The sequence below is a fragment of the Schistocerca cancellata genome, chromosome 3 (assembly GCF_023864275.1).
Source record: "Schistocerca cancellata isolate TAMUIC-IGC-003103 chromosome 3, iqSchCanc2.1, whole genome shotgun sequence".
Classification (NCBI taxonomy): Eukaryota; Metazoa; Arthropoda; class Insecta; order Orthoptera; family Acrididae; genus Schistocerca; species Schistocerca cancellata.
Window position 1 is genome coordinate 563,037,798 of NC_064628.1, and position 24,800 is coordinate 563,062,597.

At 41.4% G+C, this 24,800-nt stretch overlaps 2 protein-coding genes across 2 annotated transcripts in view; both read right to left on the reverse strand.

Annotated features, from left to right (window-relative positions):
- Positions 1–24,800, reverse strand: part of LOC126175419 (cholinesterase-like) — a 423,045-nt gene that overhangs the window by 244,399 nt on the left and 153,846 nt on the right. The gene's annotated exons all lie outside the window — the stretch shown is intronic.
- LOC126175420 (acetylcholinesterase-like) overlaps positions 1–24,800 on the reverse strand; it is a 118,359-nt gene that overhangs the window by 45,489 nt on the left and 48,070 nt on the right. Inside the window, exons 3-4 of the mRNA XM_049922219.1 lie at positions 18,926–19,202; positions 8,060–8,245 (exon numbers count right to left, since the gene is read on the reverse strand). Of these exons, the coding sequence (XP_049778176.1) occupies positions 8,060–8,245; positions 18,926–19,202 (463 nt within the window). The remainder of the gene's footprint in view (positions 1–8,059; positions 8,246–18,925; positions 19,203–24,800) is intronic.

The following is a 24,800-nucleotide window of genomic DNA, read 5'->3' on the forward strand; positions in this document are numbered from 1 at the left end:
GACTTGAAATGCAGCTCTGTTTTTCCTTGTATACGTTTTTGAAGCTCGTTATGGAGTTTAGCATCGAAAACACACGAAGCGAATTCAGGAGACTGCCTCCAACGCATGGTGTGCCCAGATGCGTGCTTATGTACACCTTCGTGCTGGCATGTTCTGTGATACTGTACGTCCACGTTGTGGCATCCTCGTGTGCTCCAATTATCATCTGCCGACCAGATGCCTGCAGATGATGGTTGAAGTGATCGCTATAGCAAACAGAAATCTACTAATACCTGTATTGCTGGCCCCTGTTTTGACCAGAACAGAAGTGGAATCTTCCTTCACGTCGGTCAGGGGCCTGAAGATGGCGTAGTAAATCGCCGAAACTGGTAGTCAAATAAAATAAGTTCGAAAACTAGGCGGCTGAAAGGTGTTTGATTCTACATACTTATACATACAGGACTGGACACACCAATCACCGCACACGGCATTAAACAAATACTTCACATGATAGGAAACACTACCCCGGATGATAACTTCATTACCTGGACATCTAACACAATGTACTCTGTCCTTCCTAGCAACCTTGCAACTCTTTACACCACTATCTTCTACAGGTTATGATCCTGAAACATGGATAATCTCCAAAAAACAACTTTTCCTATAACGCAGTAAACTTAGTGAGACCTCCTCCTACCACCAAATCTGCCTGGCACCCATGTATTGCAGTCTCTGAATTCATCTTCTCTCAACGCATCGAAAGTAGCCCTTATCCCTGCCTATAAACCAGTGTGTTTAACGTCCCAATTTCTCTTGTGATGACCAACTCCCGTATCAAACCTATCTACTATCTCCTTGTTTTCATAACTATTAATTAGCCGTTTTGTATCCCTCGACCGAGAAAAAGCATATGATTGTGCATCCATTCTAGTCTCCTATTCAAACTCCAGAAATATGCACCTGCAGATAACTACATATACGAAATTAAATCTTTTCTGTGTATCAGCCCTTTTTTGTCACTTTCAACATTACCAATTACCGTACCTTCTGTCCTACTGCTAGTATGCCCAAACGCTCTGTCCCTCTCCACCCCTGAGTATCCTTTACACTAAACATGTGAATATTGCAGCTCTTTTTATTTCTGTGCTTGCTAAGAAAACTGGAGATGAATTCCGCCTTATGCAAGACATCTTCGTAGTTTTGGTTTCACCCAGACATCAAAAACTGTAAGTAACACACTAATTAACACAATACATAGTGATTCTCGGTCGAAAATTCATAATAAACAGAAAAATGAAATAACGTCTCATTGTTTGCAGATGACAAGCTGTAGATTGCCCAGTAAACCTAGAGCTACTAGCATAAACATCCAGAGCTTCATGCGAGGTATGTAAACGAACTAGAATCTTTAGACATATCGTAAATAAACATAGAATGCTTCAACACGGTGATATCTGTCTCAACTCCGCACTGTATGCTAACCAGTGTAAAATGTTTGACAATAATCTCTCATTTTACGAATGTAAGTATTTTTACCAAAAATTTGTTTGAACATGTAACAACAATCTTGGAGAAGAAAAATAAACAAATAAAACCTCTGAAGATAGCATAAAAACTGCTGAAACATGTCTGGGTGGAAACAAAACTGCTAAGGTGTCTTGCATAAGTGGAATTCTTCTCCAAACCCTTTACACTGCTGACACCTATAACACCTCCTCCAATATGTGAAGACACGGCCTTGCTAGCTCTCTGCCATACCCATAATCATACCAACGCTCCCTTCGGATTCACATCAATCAGTTTACGTACCAAGGAAACCAGTGGCTCACGATTAATCGTTCTGAAAGCCTAAGCACTAGATTTAGGATGAACTATTTGCAGCATCAGCCTTCATGGCTTTTATCTCACTATTTATGACCATCGTCTCGAATTAACAGACGCCCTAAAGTATTTCGGACAAACTCTTTATAGTAAATTAACGTGAAAATCTCACCTACCAGCCATCCAACAGAAAGCTCACGACAGACTAAAACTATTAAATGACCGAAGAAAGGGATCACATCCCTGCACCATTCTCCAATCGTACGTAGCAACTACGTTACGTAGTAATGTATAAATGTATCTTCCTCTACTTTTCTTTTTACTTACATTTGGTAATAACAGTAATAACTAAAGGCTTCACCTAAAGTTAAAGACAACGATTTGCAACTGAACGCTGTGTATCGAAGACAGTGAGTTGATAGGAGAGGAAAGGCGCGAGAGTGAAGTAGCCGGAAGTTACTTGAGTGTGGCATTTGCGCGGGAACACACAAAACGTCGCTATTGCTTTAGGAGAATCTTCGCTTAGATAAACCTTTCCGGCCGCTTGAAGGCGAGAGGAACTTCTAAACCGTTTGCGAATCCCGGTGTTGGTCTGCTGTGTTATAGACGAAGATTTTGTAGAAAAACATAAAATACTCCCAGGAGTTCTTAAGCCTTCAGGTTAACAATTATTTATTTCAATTGTACTCTAAAGAAGACATTAGAGGACAATACCTAATGGGTCAGATACCTCTGTTTCAGTTCGTATATCTTCATTCATTTTTAAAAGCAAGTACATCTACTGCAACTCACGAGTGCGGAAGCATATGTCAGGCGGAGAGGGCACCAGGTGGTGTGTTGGCATTCTTGAAAAACGAAGGCGCTTTGGAAGCTGTTAGTGAGCTGCCATAGAGACAGGCTACGTAAATGAACACGTTCATCTCCGATTTAATACAAAGTATTACGGCGTAAAGTCAGGCGCCGGCACGCCAGTCCGAAACGAGAGAGCAGAGGCGGCTGTGAATAAGACGTCAGCCAACTGCACGCTGACCGAGCCCTCTCCAGGACGACAATGCGACGGCAGTGGGCTCTGTGCGAAGAGGACGTAAGCGCCGTGTCGACTGGCCGCCGTCTAGCTCTACAGAAGCTTCACGACTAGCGACCTGAATAGAAGGGTCAACTGTATTACTTCACTTGTATTAGGAATTGTATATACTGAAGAGATCCTTATTTTACATGCCATCCTTTGCTTGCAAGACATCTATGTACTTCTCAAAGTAATGAAAGCTCGTTAATACGATTTGCTTGATTGTTGTCTAGCGGTCCGAGAAAAGTTTCCTAGATACCCCATATTCGAAGACTAGGGAAGATTCAACACTTTCGGAGTAGTGTCGCTTTTCGGACACGGCTCTGAGTGTCCGAAACAGCATCTGAGTAGCGACAGGATTGTTTGCAAATATTATACACAGTATCGTGTACGAGTAGGAAGTAACTTTGAACGTGTGTACAAGCATCATTTCCAGTTGTGACGATTATTAGAACGACAGTAGGACCGCATTCTCACTGCTGTCTCAGCATGATGGGGTAAGTGACTTCAGCGTGCATCTGGTCGCTTTTGGGATTTCTGATGTTGTTTATTCAAAGTTTAACCACTGAGATCCCCGACTGGTCGCGTGATGGGAGTGTTGAATACCGATCTTTTTAGTTCCAACACATATTATTTTTTCGTGTTGTAACTATTTTAAAATACACAGTGTTTGGGGTGAATTTCTCGAGTTTAGGAATGGTTAACGTGAGTGAAGTGTTCCTTCGTAGTGAATACATGATTCGTGAGAAGAGTTATATTTTAACATGACTGATGGAAGCATCATGAAAAGGCGCGTAAGGTAAGATGTATGCTTGATACCGCTGTCTGTCGTGTGATCTCGTTTAAAACAATAGCTGCCAGACTTCATGTAACTATCAATCCCTTGCTAGTGTAAATGTTGTTTATTAGAGCACAATACTCCTCTCCATTACATTTTAAAGCTTATTGCAGCTCTGTTTTGTTTATTCGTTGCTAACCTCTCTAGCTTCCCAGGCCACCACAATTTAGTTATGAATTGGATAATTACAGTGCGTACCTACGACAGCAGAATAACAGGCCTATCCTTGACTTCCCTTTCGAAGAGATGGTGAAATATCCGGATTTGTGGCATCTGCGGCATTCGCAAACGTTACATACCCATTGGCATGCTGCCCCCCCCCCCCCCCTAATTAATGAAGAGAGTGGCATCTTTACACTCAAGTAACTGCTCACAGGCATGCAACAAATGCGGTTCAAATTCATTTACGTTCAGGTTTTGAGAATAAAATAGTATTCTCCAGTCACCTAGAGAGTCAGCTTTCCATAGTCCCTGTTAAGTTCCAACCTACAAGAATCCTTCACCGACTCATTTCATTTCCCCACTTCCTTGCCGTCACTGAATACCTTCGTAGATCCCACACTTATTGCAAATTCAACTCCAGCAACCCATTGTCCCTCTCCTAATCACAACTCCTGGTGTGCCATCTGCCCGTCCTATCAAATATAGCCCACTGCGCTTATCCCTTCCGATTTCGGGGCTCCGCTCGATTCCGTTCACTCCCTCACCTTCGCTTGACCTTGGCCTGGCTCCCATTGTAGCTATCTGTTTCTCGAATCTCCTTTTTTTCACTACCAAACATCGACTCACGTTCCCCCTATCCCGACAATCAAACCAACCCAAATCAAGTACCTCAAAGGATCAACCCACCTTCCGTGTCCCCGTTATTTTTCTTGAATGCAGGGCCCTCTAATCAAATGATGCTGTAGTGTAATACAGTGCAGTGTTTGTTTCTAACCTACACGCAATCATTGGTATATTCTAAAACACATATAGTGCATTTCTTTAAAAAAAAACTTTTATTCCATTTTGGTTCTTTTAAGCTCTGTAGAGCAGAACACTGTTCTGCTGCCATCTCACCCTCCCCCATCTGCGGTTTTGTCAGCATTTCTGTAAGTGGTGTGAGACCGAAGCTGTACAGTAGTACCACAAAAATCGAAAAAATGAGACCTGATGGTGATATCAAACAAATATTATACTCGTAGTATAATATACCCAGCTCCACATTTTTATTTGGATACTGGACCGGTTTAAACAAACCTTTTGTTTTGAATAACTTTTACTGAACCTTTTTAAACCATCGGCGCATCTCTATGTAGTTGCTAGAGTTCGCGAGATCGAAGATGGGACGGCCGGCCTCGCGGGTATAGGATGCGAATTTTGAGTCCTGTGTAGCACGGATGTCGTCTCTGGAGTGTTGTATGTACCATGTCACGAGTGACTAATGCACAGAGATAAATACAGTTGTTTCTGCCAGTACAGAAAGCTCTACGACACTTCGCTGTTGCGTTCCCGTGTGGAAGCGTGGAATTCTACTTAATCTGTCGGTATTCTACGCGAGTACTGTAGTTTAGTGAGCGTTCACGTATTTGATTGGAGGGGAGGGGGCGGGGACGCCATTGTGTAGGGCCAGTATGTAACCAGAGGTTGTGTACAATGAACGAGGCAGACTTAGCCAGCTGTAATTGTTTAAGGTAATAAATTATGTTTCTTCCCGTGTAAATTAGAAGTGAGGCGTTTTCGTGTATTTTTTCCCTTTTCGATTTCGAACAGTTATTCTGGTTTGTTTCGTAGGAAATCAGCCATTAAAATTACTGGGTGTTATTTTCCAATACAGTAGGCGGATATTTAAACATTTCTGAAAATGGTAAGACTGCTGGAAGGCATTTGCTACGGTTTATGAGCAGTGATAATTTCAAACCCTGTCTCGCGACTCAGAGGCTGACGACCTTTGCCTAGACTTCTTTAATAGTATAGCAGCGCAAGCCCGACAACAGACGTTACCGAGTATCTCTGTCGAGCAATACATTGCGGCCTTTGTCTCTCCCACCATACAAAGCTAAGAGTGAGTGGATATTGACCGTGTGAGCGAGAGGGACATGAAACGCGACGCCAGAGACGGTGCGAGTAACAGACAGTAGGAATGTTTCACTGTGTGTCATAATATCGGATCTCCGAGTGTGTCGTTAGGCAGAAACCTATGAGAACAACTTTAATTGCTCCTACTGAAACGAGCAGCAATAAAATTTATATTCTTCCTTCTCACAAATATTTGGCTCTTTTTTCTGAATATGTGACGATTACGAAGGATGTGGTTAGGCAGGAATGCATGAGTACAGTTTCAATTGATGCAACTGAAACGAGAAGCAATGAAATTCACATTCCTCCTTCTCACAAATATTTGGCTCTTTAATTCCGAATATGTAGCGCTTTGCGAGTGTGTAGCCTGGTAACTAAGAGGACAGCTTAAATTACTGCGAGAGAGACAAATAACATTCATATTCTTCCTTGTCACAAGTATTTCGCGAGTAACACTCATGTCACAAGAGTTCCTGCAAACCAGTGGCAGTTCGGGTGGTATATTTCTACCGCTACCGACATGTGCGAGATGTTACCCATGTGAGAGAGGCCCTCATCGAAGGCTAACGAAGTGGGTAGCAGTTCCTGCTGTTGTCGATATTGGATGTGACGTCAGAATGACGTTACTTTTGCAGGAAGTCTCATGAAATAGGCGTTATCCATCCTCTTACCCCATCTCGACTGTAGAGCTGGCGCGGATCCAGATCCTTCCACCAGCAGATAGAAAAGTTGATGGGTCGAGGGGACACTCTCAGTCCCTCCAGTTCGCCTGGGTCCTATAGTGTAGCAGCCTCGGTAATTACGCCACGAAACATAGTTCCGTGAGTTCACAGAACTACGGTTCTGACCCATCAGTCACCATCTGCGGTGTGCCTGCATAGTACTTTCAGACATAGTGGCAATATCATAATTGTCTAGAGACAGTAGACTTATTTAGATTTCATTGTATTAGCAGAGGAAATAGAGTATCATGGATCAAACTGTTACCAACGCTAAGCACAGTCTTGTACCATTACTACTAATAAATGTTATCGATTGTTTCTCACTGTGTTGCCACATTTCTAGTCTAGTGCTGCCCTGTCCAGCAAGAGTTAAGTAGAATTTAATTAGCGTGCATACAGCCACTTTTACCATCTTTTAGTGACCTATTGCAGAAATACGTAGATGTTTGAGCGAAGCAAGTGATGGCAGTCAGTTACAAAATCCTAACATCTGCTATCCAATAGATCCGATATCACTGTTGCCCACTTTAGCCACGTTTCCTGTCTCTCTAAATTAAGGCATTACACATTTATAGAAGCTAGATTTTCACATCTTCGGCTAGTTGGCGTCTTGTTATGTTCAGCGGTACTATATCTAGAAGCCAGATTTTGACATATTCAACTTGTTGCTGTCTTGCTAAGTTCAGCTGTACTAAGTCGGTTTTCTCATTGGATCTGCTAGTGTCTTTTGTTCTTTCCTCATTTCATTAATTAAACTGATGTTTTCTGAAGGTAACAGTTGATATATCTGAATAAAAATTTGAGATAGGAGAACAATTAACACATAAATGTAGCGGTAATATAAGGGAGTGGCAAATGAAATCGATGCAGATGGAAAAGGGTAGGTACATTGTTATTATTCTAAAAGTAATCGCCATAGCTCTTAATAACTGCCGGCCGCGGTGGTCTCGCGGTTCTAGGCGCGCAGTCCGGAACCGGGCGACTGCTACGGTCGCAGGTTCGAATCCTGCCTCGGGCATGGATGTGTGTGATGTCCTTAGGTTAGTTAGGTTTAAGTAGTTCTAAGTTCTAGAGGACTGATGACCACAGCTGTTAAGTCCCATTGTGCTCAGAGCCATTTGAACCATTTGAATCTTAATAACTTTATCCTGCTGTGAAACAGGAAATTAAGTACCTTCACGGAAACATGTTTGCGTTGCCCACGGAAAATCGACAGCCACGAATGTCCTCCTTCAGACCTCTCAAGGTATAGAAATCGCATGGCGAGAGATCAGGATTCTATGCAGGATGTTTAAGAGCTTCCCAGCGAAAGTTCTGCAGCGTACCCCTGGCAACACTGACAACATGTGGGGCCGCTCCATTACGGTTCCAAAGGCAATCGTAAACATCTTCCGATTAAGCACTGACCAACTTTTCTCACAATGGAATAAATATATTAACAGTTGTTGCGATTGCCTTTGAAATAATAAACGGTTTACTTACTTTTTTCCCATTTGTCTCGTTTTCATTTGAGTGTCCCCTACATATACACACACTGTCAGTAGCTCAAACTGATCTCTGGAAGTAAGTACTAACCTGCAGACGCAGGCGACATGAGATGCAGTGAAACAGAAACCCCTCCAGCGCTCTGACCGAAGAGCGTCACCAGCCGCGGATCCCCGCCGAAGCTGGCGATGTTCCTCTGCACCCAGGAGAGCCCCAGCTGCTGGTCCTTGAGGCCAGCGTTGCCAGGAACAACCTCGTCACCTGTGCTCAGGAAGCCTGCAACAGGATTGGAAACGAACTCTGATTCTAGTATTTTATCCTGCGCACCGTGCAATAATTTTGCATTTTTGTATGAGTCCCTTAGCATTTTTGTATGATGTTTCAACACGTCCTTCCTGAGTCGGCTACATATCAGTTTCTAGCTACTGAAAGCTTTTAACTGTTCGAAACTCACAACATACTAAGTGCATATCTAGATGAAATAGCATAGTAGATGGTGTTTCTGTCCATTCTATTTGGATTTTCCAATGCGTTTATATTATATAAAATGAACACATTTCTGTCATTTATTTCACTCCTCGTTTAAATAATATTGTACAACTGAACAGAAAATGTTGTTTGCTCAATATTAGAACAGTGTCTAGTACTAAACATTTACCACCTTAAATATAACATTGTCAGATTGTACAGGTCAGTGACTTGTAATGAATTTTTAATTTTTTCCCATTCAGTTATACGGAAAATAAAATTGAGTTGTTGTAACACCACTTATGAGAGTCTAAACTCTACTTGGTTTTCTCTTTCAGCCTTTGCATAAAATATCGTTCTCTTCTAGGTTAGTGTTGGTAATAACTAGACGTTTTACAACATTTGCATCTTATTCTTTTACATTTTACATATATAGTCACCATATTTACTTTTCAGTTTTACTATCTTTATTAGAAGCTGTCAATAATGCATTAACCTTCAACAGTTTTGCGATAAGTGTGACTCAACAACCATAACGTTTGCAGATTTTCTGGTCTCAGAGTTTGTTTGATCCGTAAGTCCGTTATTAACTACAAGGTTTTTAAAACTAGGCATAACAGTCCTTCGGTAATATAAAAACATTTTCGTTAGAGAAAACCTTTCAAGAGAGTTTAATTTCCCACAAGAATAGGGCCTCTCGTTATCGATGTAACCGACGTTCGCTTCTAAGCAAGTTGCAAAAGTTTCCTCACCAAACACAAATAAATTTTTCTCCTGTAAATTGAAGCAGTTGTTCTAAATATACCCTTCAGTTGCTCGTCATCCTTAAATTGTTGTCCATAATGTCATTGTTTCAAATACAAGAAATGGATATTGTCGTTGGCCGCAAACTCAGGACGGTAGGGCTCATTTTTCAAACTTTCCCACTGGAAATTCGTGGTTCTGGTTACGGTATGCGGACGTTTGCTATCATGGAGTAGTACCCCTGACCTCTTTCCCTTTCCGTTGAATTTATATAACGCTATACAGTTTGGTGAGAATTTCGCAGTACACGTTAGCCGAAATTGTTGACCCACGCTCCACAGATCAACAGAAATGACGATTTTTTAATCTATATACTGGGTCTTCGACCTCGATCTTCGTCTTGCAGATATGTACGTCCAGTTTTAAAGTCCCCACGCAATTGTCTAACTATGCTTCATTCTTTAGTATAGCCCTATAACTAGCCATAGTTCTCGACAAAGTGGAGCAGCTGTAAACCCTACCGGGCACTAAATAAAATAGCAGCACCGACCTCGCAACTAGTGTCCGTTACTGATTTCGGAACTATCGTTTAATCTACAGTCAGTCGACTACTAAATCCAAACAATAATTTATGCGCCTTCGTAAAAAATTAATAGATTGCGCTTCGTTTCTTTATATTTGAACTGATCTGTCAACATTTAGATGTATCAGCAAACGCCCTATACTTTTTGACTGTAGTTGGTAACACAAGTAGTGGCTAACTTCTGTGCGAAAAACTTGATGAGAAATGTGTTTCATTCTCTTAGTACACAGCGATGAACTTTTCTTTCATTTCCGGTATTTTGTGTTATAAAATCTGTATTTTGATAAATGTAGTAAAAATTTCGAGAAAAACTCCCAAAAATATGAATTATACTTCTACCCACGCGTGCAAACGTGGCATTCAGCGGAACTGTTGCTGTTTGCAGCAATTACTTAAAAATAAAAGAACACAGAGTACCCGTGTACGACTATATCTAAACATGTGTATGATAGGTTCATAGAATTACGTCCAGTAATATGTAGAATCTCTAAGAATGTAACTTGAAGGCTCCTTTCCGGGTCCGTCTGTCTGTGCAGGCTACTCTCCGGAGCTGCTGTAAGGATTTATATTCGGTTTTCACAAACAGGTAAAAATACTGACGTAAACAGCTTTTGCATATAATTCATAAATATTTCGTATAAATTGTGTGAATTATGATGAATTCAAGTTTTTTGTGAGAACGACGCCATTGCCACTAGCGAACAGCCGCCATAACTAGAGAGTGTAGCTGTGGTTGAGAGTGCAGCAAGCACAATCAGATCTGCATCTGATGTGGTAGTCTAGAAGTAGAGCATGTGGGTGGAAACGACGAGCTTGTGAGATCGAATCCCGACTCGCTCACTTTTTTCCACTCTGCCTTTTAACCTAACGTTCACCTGTCAATGATGTGGAGAGCCACCAGAGCCGAAACGTGGCACTGATTCCACTTTACACAGTAGCTCCCATTACCCCAATCGGATAACTGGATGTGGACATGCAAGTTGTCTATGTGACATGCAGTTGGTTGCAATTATTTCAGAACAACTACACGACGAAAAGTCATGCGAGTCGTAAACTTGCGGTTTTCCAGTTTTTAATGCATAAAGTAAAGCGTTTACCGAAAAATCTACTTTAGCATGGTACGCAGATTAGCTTCGTTTATATAAAGATACTTTAGCAACAGCGCAGTAGATCACTCAGCTTCCAGCTTCCTGCTGTGCTTGAGTCAAATATAGATGCGTACACGGTGCTTTGCGTGGTGGCGCGTAAAATGCTATTTTCTTGCCACTTAAAAATTGTACAGGACTCCGGTAAACGAATCTTCAATGATGAAAGAGAGATTTAGGCCTGTTAAAGATCGTCGCCCTTGTTCGAAGCACGCCGTTGCTTCAATTTTGAATCAAAATCATCGACAATAATGGCCGAAGTCTGCCGGCACAAGACGCCACTCTCGTTCCGCCAACTGCCTTGTCAGAGTTGGCGGAGAAGCGGGCAGAGGTTCAGGACATTCTCTTGCCCTTGGGGTGGAAAACTGCTCACAACAGGCGGAACAATCATCAATATTCAATGGCATGAGGATGCAGAAGGCGATGTAAACTACTTCATTAAAGACACATAATGTGTATCCGCAGAATGTGTGGCCTGTAGTTGAAAATTTGTGTTAATGGTCTCTCCTATTGGCAAAAGATTTCGAACTAGCCCCCAATCGGATCTCCGGCAGGGTCCTGCCAAATGGGAGGAGACCATGAGAAAAAGACTGAATAACCAAAGAAAGGGTAACGTTGCAAGGGTCGGGGCGTGGAACGTCAGAAGTGTGAATTTGGTTAGGAAGCATGAAAATCTGAAAAGGGTTCAGTCTATGTATATTAATGGTGATTGAAGTAAACTGGAAAGAAGACAAGGATTTACGGTCAAACATGTATAGAGTAATGTCAGCAAAAGCAGAAAATGGTATAACAGGTGTAGGATGCGTTATGAATTGGAAAGTACGGTAGAGAGTGTGTTACTGTGTAGTTAAAAGATCGGGTTATTCTCATCAGAATCGACAGGGAACCAAACCTGACAACAATACTTCAGGTATGTATGCCGACGTCGCAAGCAGAAGATGAAGAGATAGAGATAGTATATGGGGATACTGAACGGATAATGCGGTACGTAAAGGGTGATGAAAAACACATGCCAACGAAAATTTTTTTTTAAAAACTTTTTTTACTTTGATAGCTGATCTTTATAGATTTTTATGAGCTGAATCCAAATCTAGCCTAATTTTTTTGTATCATTCATAGTTTTCAGGCGATATGCTTTTTAATACAAAGTATAAAAATCCTATTCTGTGCGGTAAACATAGGCATGGTTTGTGTTTACAGTAAGCTACTTAAAACAATGATATGTGTCAGTAGAGGTTTCACTAGTCAGCTGGAATTGGTTTGTCTTTTCCTTCTCTTTTTTCTTTGGAGCTTCTTGTGTAGCTTTTTCTACGATGAGTCGCTTGCTGAACTTCTCGGTGAAGTGACCAACAGTAGTCCCCCATCATGTTGGTGTTCTAGCGGCCTTGGTGTTCTAGCGGCCTTCCATCACTTGAATGTCCTGGTGAAAACGCTCTCCTTAGTCCTGACAAACATCTCCGATATTGTCCGGGAAGTAATCAAGGTGACTGTTCAAAAAGTGAACCTTAGGGCTCATTAAACATACTGAAGTTTTAAACTTCTTTAAAATTGTAGATGTAATAGAAACATATTCTGGGTGTTTTTCATGTCCCAAGAACTTTGTAACGACTTGCCTGAATGATAGCCATGATTCTTTCTCATTTAAGGTCATTGTGAATTCAAAGTTAACATCAAACATCAATTTTTTAATGTCAGGTCCGACGAAGACGTCTTCGTTTAGTTTAGCATCTGAAAGGTGTGGAGCTTTTGGCATAGATACTTAAAATATTGTACATATTTAGGCACAGCCTTTACAAACTGTTTCATTAGGCCTAACTTTATATTTAGAGGTGGTAAGAGTACGGTTTTTTGGGTCTACAAGGTTCTTACGTAGAATAATCTTCTCACCAGGTTTTAAAGACTCCCTCACAGGCTAGTTCTTTCTGCACCAATGTTGATCTCTAACCCTCCCGTCCCATTTACACAAGAAACATAGAAATTTGGTAAAGCCACCTTGCTGACCAAGGAGCATGCATGTCACTTTTAGATCGGCACATATCATCCAACCATGAGCAGAATAGCCTATTTCATTTAGCACTATTTCTAGGTTTTCATAGCTTTCTTTCATATGTATAGAATGTCCAACACGTATAGATGCATACATGGTACCATTGTGTAATAAAACAGCGTTTAAACTAGTTTTGGATGAATCAATAAACAGCCTCCAGTCTTCCTTTTTGTATTCAATACTAAACTCATTAATCAGACTGGGAATGTCTGAGCAGTACACAAAATCACCTTCTTGTTGAAAAAACTTGGAAAATTGCTGCTCTCTCTTTCTATACATGTACATGCTGGCTCCAATTGCCAATAAGTTCTTTTCTTTTAATCTAGAACCAAGCAATTCATCTTTATCTTTCGTTAAGCGCAGATCCCAAACCATATCGTTAAACTCGGTCTGAGTAAACAATCTGGGCTCTAGACTTTCTGTATTGCAATGGAATTCATCATCATCTGGCCCATCTAAATCATATTGTACATCACATTGTACCTCTAAATCACATTCTACATAGAATTTAAATCACCTGGTGGTTCAGGAACCGGCAAATCTACACCATGCCCTACTGGTCGGATGGCGGACAGAAGGTTAGGGTAGCTTCTTTTTCGAATTGTGACCAGTAATATCAACACTGCAAAAGTAGCAATCATCGGAATGATTTCTTGGCTACCTCTATAACATAGGAACAGCAAATCTAAAGGCTTTCTTTCTCCTTTTTGAACCATTTTCTCAGATCTTCAACACACACATAACGTACCTTATGCAGCGTCCAAGATTTATCTTGATCACCAAGTTTACATCCAAAGTATGATAGATAAACCTTTTTAACAAAATCTTTAATGTTTTAATCACAAATTCACTACTAATATAACAAAAACTGTCAGCAGAGTTCTTACAACCACGAGTACACATTGTACTGAGCACATGTACAGGAAATGGGAAAATGAGGTTAGGTTGACAGTAAACAAAACACCATCTGTGAACACAAAAATAGAATCGACCTTTTCTTTGCCAGAAAATGTTTTTCAGTAATGCTACCAACGTCATCTACGTTCATTACACCACCTTTTTAAATTATTTTAACTATGTAAAAGCTGTTAAATTCTTTAAAAATCGCTTAATTTAATAAATTTAACTGTAAAATTTGAAGAAATGGTGGGTGATACAGTTTTTTAAGTATCACATTTGGATTTCCCGCCATAAAAAACATAAGAACAAGGTATTTTTAGCAAAAAAGGTTTTCCATCGTTGGCCTGTGAACTCTAATAGTCATGGGAAGCTGAATGCGGTTATAGAGAAAAGAGAAGAAGAAAGGGGTACGGGAGAATATGGCCTTGGTAACAGGAATGAGCGAGGTGAAACACTTGAGTTGTGCAATAAATTTCAGCTGATAATAGCGAATATTCGACAATCGTAAGAGGACGGGATATATTTGTAAAAAGCGGGAAGGTTAAGAAACTTCCAGTTATAGTACATCGTAGTCAGGCAGAGATTCCGAAATCAGGATTGTAAGGTGTACCCAGGAGCAGATATAAACTTAGATCATTATTTAGTAATGATGAACAGTAGGCTGAAGCTTAAGAGAGTAGTCAGGAAAAATCGGTGCGCAATGAGTGGTATACGGAAGTACTAAGGCTGTAGATAGTGCTATAATGAATAGCTCAGTCGGCAGTTCGCTTGAAGAGGAATGGATAGCTCTAAAACTGGTCATGGGAAAGAAAAGCACGTATACAAGGAGGTTAACAACGAAGAAACCATGGGTAGGAGAAGAAATGCATCAGCTGATCGACAAAAGAGGGAAGTACATAAATGTTAAGGGAAATTTAGGAATACGGAGATAGAAGTCCTTTAAGAATGAAAGAAAAAGAGCAGGGAAGCTAAGCCGAAGTGGCTGGATGAAAAATGCGAAGAAATTGAAAAGTAAATGATTGTCGGGAGGACTGATTCAGCGTATAGAAAGCTCAAAACACCTTCGGTGAAATTAAAAGCAAGGGCGGTAACATTAAGAACGCAGTGGGAGTTATACTGTGCAGTGGGTATTCTACTGTTACGCACAGAGGAGAGAGTGGAAAGAGTACATTGAAGTTATGAACTGAAGGACTTGCCTGACGAAGTGATGGAAGGCGAAATAGGAATCGAAAGGGAAGAAATAGAGGATCCAGTATTAGAATCAGAATTCAAAAGAGGAAGTAAGGTAGAACGGATTGATAACTTTCATCGGAATTTCTGATGGGGAAAGAGTACATTGAAGTTATGAACTGAAGGACTTGCCTGACGAAGTGATGGAAGACGAAATAGGAATCGAAAGGGAAGAAATAGAGGATCCAGTATTAGAATCAGAATTCAAAAGAGAAAGTAAGGTAGAACGGATTGATAACTTTCATCGGAATTTCTGATGGGGGAAGCGACAACTAAACTTATGTTCGAACTAGTGTGTTGAAAGTATTAGACTGGTGAAGTACTATCAGACTTTCGAAAAAACATCATCCAGACAATTCAGAAGGTAGCAAGAGCCGACAAGTGCGAGACTGTCGTCAGTCAATTGAACAGCACATACATGCAAGTTGATGATAGGAATAATACGAAGCAAGATTGAAAAGTAATTTGAGGATCTGTTACATGACAGCCAGTTTGACTTCAGGAAAGGCAAAAGTATCAGAGAGGCAGTTCTGTCATTGTGGTTGATAATAGATGCAAGCCTAAAGAAAAATCAACACACATTCATAGGATTTGTCGATCTGGTAAAAGCGATCGACACTGTCAACTGGTGCAAGATGTTAGAAATTCTGAGAAAAATAGAGGTGAGCTGTATGGAAAGACGTGTAATATGCAATATGTACAAGAACCAAGAGGAAACAAAAAAGACTGAAATAACCAAGAACGAAGTACTCGGACTAAAAAGAGTGTAAGGCAGGGGAGTAGTCTTCTGCCTTCACTGTTCAATCTATAAATCGAAGAAGTTATGGCGGAAATGAAACAAAAATTCAAGAGTGGGATTAAAATTCAAGGTCAAAGAATTTCAATTATAAGATTCGCTGTCGGCATTGCTATCCTCAGCGAAAATGATGAAGATTTACAGCATCTGTTGAATGGAATAAATAGTCTAATGAGTGCAGGAAATGGATGGAGAGTAAACGGAAGAAAAACCAAAGTAATGAAAAGTAGCTGACATGATAACAGCGACAAACATAATATCAGAATTGAGGAACACGAAGTAGACGATGTTAAGGAATTCTGCTATCTAGGCAGCAAAATAACCCATGTTGGACGAAGCAAGGAGGACATAAAAAGCAGACGAGTACCATTAAACATGGCATTACTGGCCGAGAGAAGTCTGCTAGTATCAAACATAGGAAGAAGTTTTTTAGAACGTACGTTTGGAGCACAGAATTCTATGGTAGTCAAACATGGATTGTGGGAATACCGAAACAGAAGAGAAATGAAGCATTTGAGATGTGCCGCTACATAAGAATGTTAAAAAGTTGGTGGACTGGTATGAAGAGGGATGAGGAGGTTCTGCGTAGAATCGGCAAGGAAAGGAATATATGGAAAACACTGACAAGAAGAAGCGACAGGCAGTAACTCCTATGGTAATAGAGGGAGTTGTAGAGGGCGAAAACTTATATGTAAATGCTTAAAGCTTTTTAAGTAAAACAAATGTTATTAACATTATCCTTCATGTCTCTATATTTGTAAGCCTCTGCCGATACAGATCTCCGAAATGTAGCGTGTAACATTACGTTGTGTAACGTAACTATTTGGTTCCTGAGAAACAGCGTGCTGTTATCGAATTTCGAATCTGAATTGTTCGTTCCCAGATGGAGCTTCCCGTCCTTCAGCAAGACAATTCCAGACCACAGATGAGCAGTGCGGTTTCTGCAGCAACCTGACGCCTTTGATTCACTCCATAGAGACACAACTTGGTCGCATCTGAATTTCGTGTCTTTCCTAAACCTAAAGAAGACCTTCGAGGACTTCACCTTGATAGTGATGAAGTGGTGCAGAAGTGAGTTAGCGTCCCCGTCAACAAAGTCATATATTCCATAGGAACGGTATCAACAAACTGGTCTCCCGTAGGGAAAAATGTGTTTGTACGCCAGCGTGACGATGTTCATAAATGAATATGTGGATATGAAGGATAAATATGTAGAATTTTAACAATGTTTGTTTTATTTAAGGAGTATTACGAGTTTTCACATAAAAATTCCGGGGAGATTACTTTTCAGCACGCCCTCGTACTTTTAACGAGGATTGTGAAGCACATATGTAGTCTATTAAAGTAGGCTACGAACCTGATGGTTGCATTGATTTAATTTATGCTCACACTCCCTCTTTATCTGTTACGAAACACTGATGAACAGACAACACAGATCTTGTTACCTTTCCCGTTACCTTTGTCTTACGGAAATGTATTGCGATGTACATCGATATTCGCAATGGAGATTATCCAACATTGTTTCGACATGTAATCGAAAGAGCGATATGATGTCATTTGTTAGTAGCTGAGTCTGAGAAACGCGTCGATCGGATTTGGTGAATAACGGCTCTGGAACTTAATACGCTATTTATGTGTAAAGAATCCACTGGCAAAGTGGAATTACTAAATAGCAGGCGTTGGCTCCCGTTGAACTTGCTTGATGAGCACAAAGGTGTGTAGACTGCACGAAAATTCAGAGATATTTGCTGAGTCACGGAGATCATGGGTTATGTTTTAGGTTTCAGTTAATGTGATATTAGACTTACGGAAAAAAATTTGAACACCGTAAAGTAATGAAATTATTGAAATACATTTTCTAGGTAAACTACTTAAGTGATTAACATTGCAAGAACACAGTTTATTGTAAGCGCAAGATAAGCCATTGCAATTGTGAATTGTTCGTACACCACAACGTTGAATGCAAGCATGCAAACGTCCATTAATTGTGTTGTACAGATGTCGGATATCAGTTTGCAGGATGGAGCTCCATGCCTGTTGCGCTTGGTCGATCAATATTGCAGTTCATGAATGGCAGCGCAACAGGTCTAATCATCAGATTGACGTTCGTATTTCCATTCGGGGTGTGTGGGACAACCACAAGAAGAATCCTGCTGTCATACGAAATCGTACCACGAGCATAACTCTAGGTGTAGGGCCAGTGCGTCTAGCACTGAGACAACAGTCCCTCAACTGGCCTGCTTTTGACCAATACACGAAAGTTACTGGTACTGTGGCAGAACCAGTTTTCATCAGAAAACATAGCTGCCTCCCTCGCTGCCTTCCAATGGGCTCTCACTTGACACAATTGAGGTCGGAAACGGGGATTTTTTTTGGTCAATGGAATGCACGGTACATGGCGTCTGGCTCGGAGCTGTGGTTGAAGTGACGGATTTGTAACAGTTCGCCGACTGGTGCTCCAAATGCTGCTGAATATCTAGCAGGATGTGCCAGAGTCATAAGCCGCACACTATTGTCTTCCCTCTCGGTAGTGACACGTGACCGTCCGGATGCCGCTCATGTTGTCGCCGTACTTTCTCGTGACCACCGCTGCCAGCAATCATGTGCAGTGACTACATTCCTGCCAGATCTTTCTGCAGTGTCGCAAAAGGAACATCCGGCTTCTTGTAGCTCTGTTACACGACTCCGTTCAAACTCAGTGAGGTGCTGACAATGGCGTCTTTGTCGCCTTAAAGCCATTCTTGACCGACATCAATTCATAACGTCTAATTTCAAAGGTAAGTAACGCTTATGACCGTTTAAGTTAGAGCTTGTATTTAAAATGAACTAGCTTGGCATCCTCGTGGCAGCGCGACTAGCGCCAACCCTACACGACTGATGCGAAATCTGAATAGACATCATCTTTTACATGTACAAACACGCCTACCAACTTTCGGTTATGTCGCACAATTCTTTCTTGATGTTGCGATTTTTTTCGTCAGCGTATTTTGTTATTTCATTCGTACAGGTATTTCTCATCTTTACTTGTGTTACACGTACTTACCGAGTGGGCCCAGTCGGTAGTTGACAGTGACCAGTATGACTCCATACGAGACGAGAAAATCAGGCCCGAACTTTAGGCCAGCGCCGCTGCCGTGTGAGAAGCCCCCGCCGTGCACCCAGAACATGACGGGCAGCGCTGCGCCCTCCTCCGGAACTCCGGGCACGTACACGTTCAGGTAGAGGCAGTCCTCAGAACCGGTGCCGTCCTCTTGCACGCAGTCGCTGCCGTATTCTGTGGCGTTGAACACGCCCTCCCAGCCAGTTAATGGTCGTGGCGCCTGTCGGAAACAAATTTCTGGTTACAAAATCACTAGAAAATGTCGATGACAACTATACTGACACTGTTCATAGTCGCGACTTTCTTGTACCAATGGGGTGTTTTTGGTGACAATGGTGTATATATATATATATATATATATATATATATATATATATATTGATCGTTATCACCAGCATCAGACATATCACATCCAGAGGGCTTAAATGACGAATAACGGACTGAGAGCAATATGTTTCTTAATCAAAAATAAGCCTCTTGGTATGCCTCTCGTTTCTCAGAGTTAGTCAGTGAGGTTCCGAAACACCCTGTATAATATCATCATTAACTACTTTGCAACCTATGGTGGTTAAGGACAACCTATAGACTTTTCCATGGATTACGGTCTTTAAAAGTACTTATTTAAGTTTTATAATATCGTCCACCCACTTTACATTAGGCTGTCGTCTAAGTCTTTTCCTATCTCTTGGAATCCAGCACAGAAGTTCCCCATTCCAGTTATCATCAATTCTTCTGGCTACATTTGCCATTTTCATTTCGCTCCCCACTCTAGTTCATTCCCCGGCCCATTTATTTCCTTTCTTCTTCCCTGTATTAATCCCCGGCATCGCCTCTTTGCTCGCTAAACAGCCCTCAACTGCTATGCACATTAAAATTCCACGCCTCATGTGCTTAACTCACAACTTGAAAAACGAAAATGACTGTAAGATTTCCTTCGTCTACACACTGGAGGATCACAAGTAACAGCCCCACTTAGTTTACAAAGCACTGCAGACCAGTTAAATTCTTCTTATTTCTATTCCTTTCTGTTCAGTAATCGTCTATCACAATCGGAACATCGTCATCCGATTCTATGATTTCACTGTTAATTTGTACCACCTTCAATTCTATACGTTGATTAAAAGATGGAATGATCAGAAAGTTTCCACTCGAAGATCGTACAGTCCAGAAGCGGTATGTTAATCAGGCAAAATCACCTTGAGCACTGAGACTTTCATCGAACTGACGCATCAGGCCGAAGACACCCATTTCTAAAACACCATGTCCTGCTGCGTGAAGAATTTCGCAACTTATTCCTGCACATCCTCTTCCAATGGGAATCGTCGACCCTTCAGGACACTTCTTAAGGGACCGAAGGCGTGATAATCGTATGGGGAGAGATGAGGACCGTAGGGCTGGTGATCGATTGTCTCCCTCTTAAGTTCGCGTTCTCCATTACGACATTTGCGATTTGAAGAGGTGCATTATCATCCAGCATCAGCAGCCCTTGTCGCTGTTTTCCCTGACGTTTAGCCTTAATTGCACGCCGTAATCTCTCCAGTGTTGCTCGGTGCAGTTCCCCATTCAAGGAGACACCAGGTACCTTGAAATCAGTAAGCAGTGAGTCCCGGTAATCAACGAAAGGGTGGACATCAGCTGTCTGGCAGATGGTTGGAATGAGAGGACGATGGATTACATCACTGCATCGTCAATGGCCGCCTTGTTGTTGCCCGTAATGGATCAGACTGGCCACCCAGATCGACCGGCGTCTTGTGTCGAATCACAACCAACACGAAGCTTGTTGTACAATTCCACAACGGTGGCTTTCGACAGACATACTGATCCATACGTATCCTTCAACAAGTGATGGATGTCTACCGGTGTTTGTCCTTCGCTAACTAACTGTAAGAGAAGAATAATAGGAATTTGGTCCTGTTTGGACGCATTTGTTAATAAAGACGCCATATTTCACATTTCCGCATTTACAACACGCACGTCGGAAAGACACGCAGCCACGTTAATACCGTTCCTGTATGTATGGGCTTATATATCCGCAACGGAGTCGCGTTACATTGCATATACGGTGCATTAACACCGTCAAACTGAAATTTTTTTATCGCCTTTTATACATTTTTTTACCTTTTATGGTAAGTAGCGTTGAAGCCTAGCTTCAGAATAGTTTTTTTTAGCTTGTGTTCGTTGCTGAACTTCTTCTGCGCTAATGGCAAAAAGTACAGCGTCATCAGCAAAATTAAGTAGTCATCTTTTACTTTACCGTTTAAAGATGTGAAAACATATATTATGAATGCTTTGAATAATTTTTGTGGCCCTGAATCTACTTGCCTAATTTAACTTTCAATTCTGAATTTCTCACTATCCAGTTGAACTCTAATGCCAGTCCAGTCACTTAGATACACCTACCTATTCTCCTGTTTACTAACGTAACATGTGACAGTGCCTGTACTTCATGGCATGCGCGTACTGTGTTTTTTTTTTTTTTAACTGGTTGCAGGAGGTGACTCTACTAACAATGTGGGGGAGAGCCACTAATTACGTGGTAGTGAGCATGGATAGATTTCAATGTCCATTTCAGACTCTCACGCGTGACGGTTTTGTGTGATATGAAGAGCAAGTACGGCTGAGCTGCTCACGACCGCCGCTGCAGAGCCCTGTAACCCTCTAGACCCACTGTGTTACCTGACAGAGGTTAAAGTTATCATTATTTCATGCTTATGTGGTCAGTGATTTATCAAAAAGTAAACAGAATGGAGTGCGAGTTTATTACATTTAAACCGATAAAATATAATAAATATTTCAGTTATTTTCTCCCTCCTTCAGAAGATACCATTAAATGGTTCCAAAGGAACAGGAAAACAAAGACGTATTAGCGAAGAATCATTTGTGATGAAATGAAACAATCGGTTTATTATTCTGATTTGTCCGAGCTCATTATATCGACTAACGGCGTATTAAGAAACTTTCACAGCATGAAAACATTTAACTGCACCTGAAACTGGAACTACTACCTAAAAGCCGTCAAAACATTTCTCAGTTGTAGTCGCCTGCATACAGCTGCTACATCAATTTGGATTGTACAGAGGAAAAGAAAAGCACTTTCCTTAGTGAAATATTTATCTTGTCTGTACAAGAAACTTGGTTCTAGCTTTCTGATTGCTACATAATCATTTAAATGCTCAGTACTCAAAATTTCGCGAAACTGATGAGTGTACATTAGCCACTTAAACTTCAGTTCCCTACATTGCACCAGAATTTCGGTGCTCAGATCTCAGACATTCCAGTCATGCACGACCCTTGTTCCTCTACACTTCTCGTCGAACCTAATGCTATGACTGTCTTTTATTCAGCGACTCAGTCATCACAAACTTCCGACTTCCCAGCAGTCACAAAAAATGGTTAATTAAATGTTGGTCATTCTTTATTTAAGCAGCCAACTTTCTCAGCCAAAACAAAAGGCATAAACAAGTGATAACAAGCCATCAAATAAACTGAATGTGTTTTACATGATGAGAAATTTTCTTCCTCTATATGTGGCTGCCACGTCTACAAAATGCAGATTCGCTTCTCAGCACCGTCGCTCAAAGGAATGCTTGCCACTGAATCCCTATTCGTTGTCATTTTCTTAGCATCAGTAGCACAATTGCATTTATTACTCAAGCTTTTTGATTCTCTTGAAAACTGATAATTCAGGCGGGAATACAACTGTGCAAGTTCTCAAACTGTTGCGTAGATCATTCCTTCATTCGCCATCTTTGAGACTATCGGAAATTATAATTCCTATCTGCAGATACACAACTCCACACACTCCTTAGGAATATTAGGATTTTGTCGGATTCCTCCCTGAAGTATGCTACACATCGTTCGTCGAGGGAACAAAGAGTACACTTGATACGGTGTTGCGTCGTAAAGGCAGCAAATTTAGTCTCATAAGGTAGTCAATAGTGAAGGATTTCTCGACTGATCTGGCAATCATGAAATTTGCCATCATGGAAAGGGGCTACTCTATAGTGTGGTGTTCATTTAAATAAAGACGCAATATTTTTACTATCTTATTCCTAGTAGCAGTTTAAGCGTAGCACAGGTGGACTTAAACCTAGGATCCAACTTAGGGTGACATCACAGGAGACTTAATTCTTTAATCTACGACAGCAGAGGGGTTGGTGGGTAGCTTTAAGCTTTGGATAGCTGACCTTAAGTTGGAGCGAGTGGTCAGTAGTGTCAAGGTAGAACCTGGTGGCCATCTTCAAATGGTTCAAATGGCTCTGAGCACTATGGGACTTAACTTCTGAGGTCATAAGTCCCCTAGAATTTAGAACTACTTAAACCTAACTAACCTAAGGACATCACAAACATCCATGCCCGAGGCAGGATTCGAACCTGCGACCGTAGCGCTCGTGCGGTTCCAGACTCTAGCGCCTAGAACCGCTCAGCCACTACGGCCGGCCTGGCCATCTTCAATTTTACACTTCGAATAAATGATGTGAGAATCATGACTGCATGTACCTAAACATATGAATGATTAATGGCTTGGGGAAACTATGTTACGTGGTTTTTCATATCACTGAAAGCACTTCAGCAGACTGGTTACCATCTGTATGTTGAAAAACTTCTTCAGGTTGAGACTGGCCTCTTCTGTCTAACACATAGGCCTGCATCTGTAAGGAAAACAAATATTTTGTCTAGAAATGGTACGGAGGAGGTAGGGGTGATCTTGCACTTTGGTCCAAAATCACAGGCTTTGGCCTGTAGGGCAAATAAACATTCTTTGTCTCAGGGTAAATTGGGCAATAGTGCAAGCTGAGCCAGTATCCCTCTCTTTGATTCTAGGATGACAATACACCATCTTGGATTTTTTTCCTACCTATTTATAGTTAAGACAACAGCCCTACTTCCAAAGTGACATCATATGGGTGGCAGAATTGTCCTGTTTTTTGATTTCCCATCAAAATTTGAATTTTCCGCCATTTTATACAATGGGGAAATTGATCTTTGTCAGAAGTTTGGTAACGGTGCATGATATCGTGAGGAAAGGCAGAGGTGGAGGGGGGGATGAGGGATATCTGGCAACAATGAACTATGAACGGGCAACCCCTTGTATAGCTACTAAGGTGCAATTTTTATGATCGTACAAGTATTAAGAGATGCCCTGTGTTAGGGACATTAAATACACATTAAATGTATTCGTCTCTGGATGTCTTGTCACCAATATAAAATGGACATTATGAAGGGATCTAGCCTCTACACAACACTGGCTGCCCCCTACTGACACTCTCTTCAGTGTAAGACAAGCAGCTGATCGACCTCTGAATAAGTGGCTCGGCCACCACCTGTGGAGGACATTTACCCCATGTGAAAGACCTCCATGGCTTCCACACTACCGCTATTGTGTGCCAGTAGAACAAAAATCTTTGGAGCACAGTCAGCGGTCTCTGCTATTGAGAAGTGTTGAAGGGGCACAGATCCACATTATCAGACTGCCAGAAAGGAGACGTTATCAAATGCAGGGACAGAGTCAACAGCTGGACACTCCCAGAGGATGTGGGCCGGCGATGTCAAATATGTGACATGCATTTTGCCAAGGGCAGAAAAGCTTGTTAGAAATACTTTCAACGTCTGTAAGTGCCTTCCAGCTCAGGGAATAGTGGGAGCAATAGCGGACCCACTACATTCGCCCCGCCGGACTTAGGCAGACAGGGCCCGCCGACCAAAGCACATTCGTCTACTGCCTTCGTGCTGCCACCAGACGCTGCTAGCATACATGAGGACCCCTTCAGTTTCGCCACGATTAGCTCAACTATTGCCTGGTAAAATGCTTGAAAAC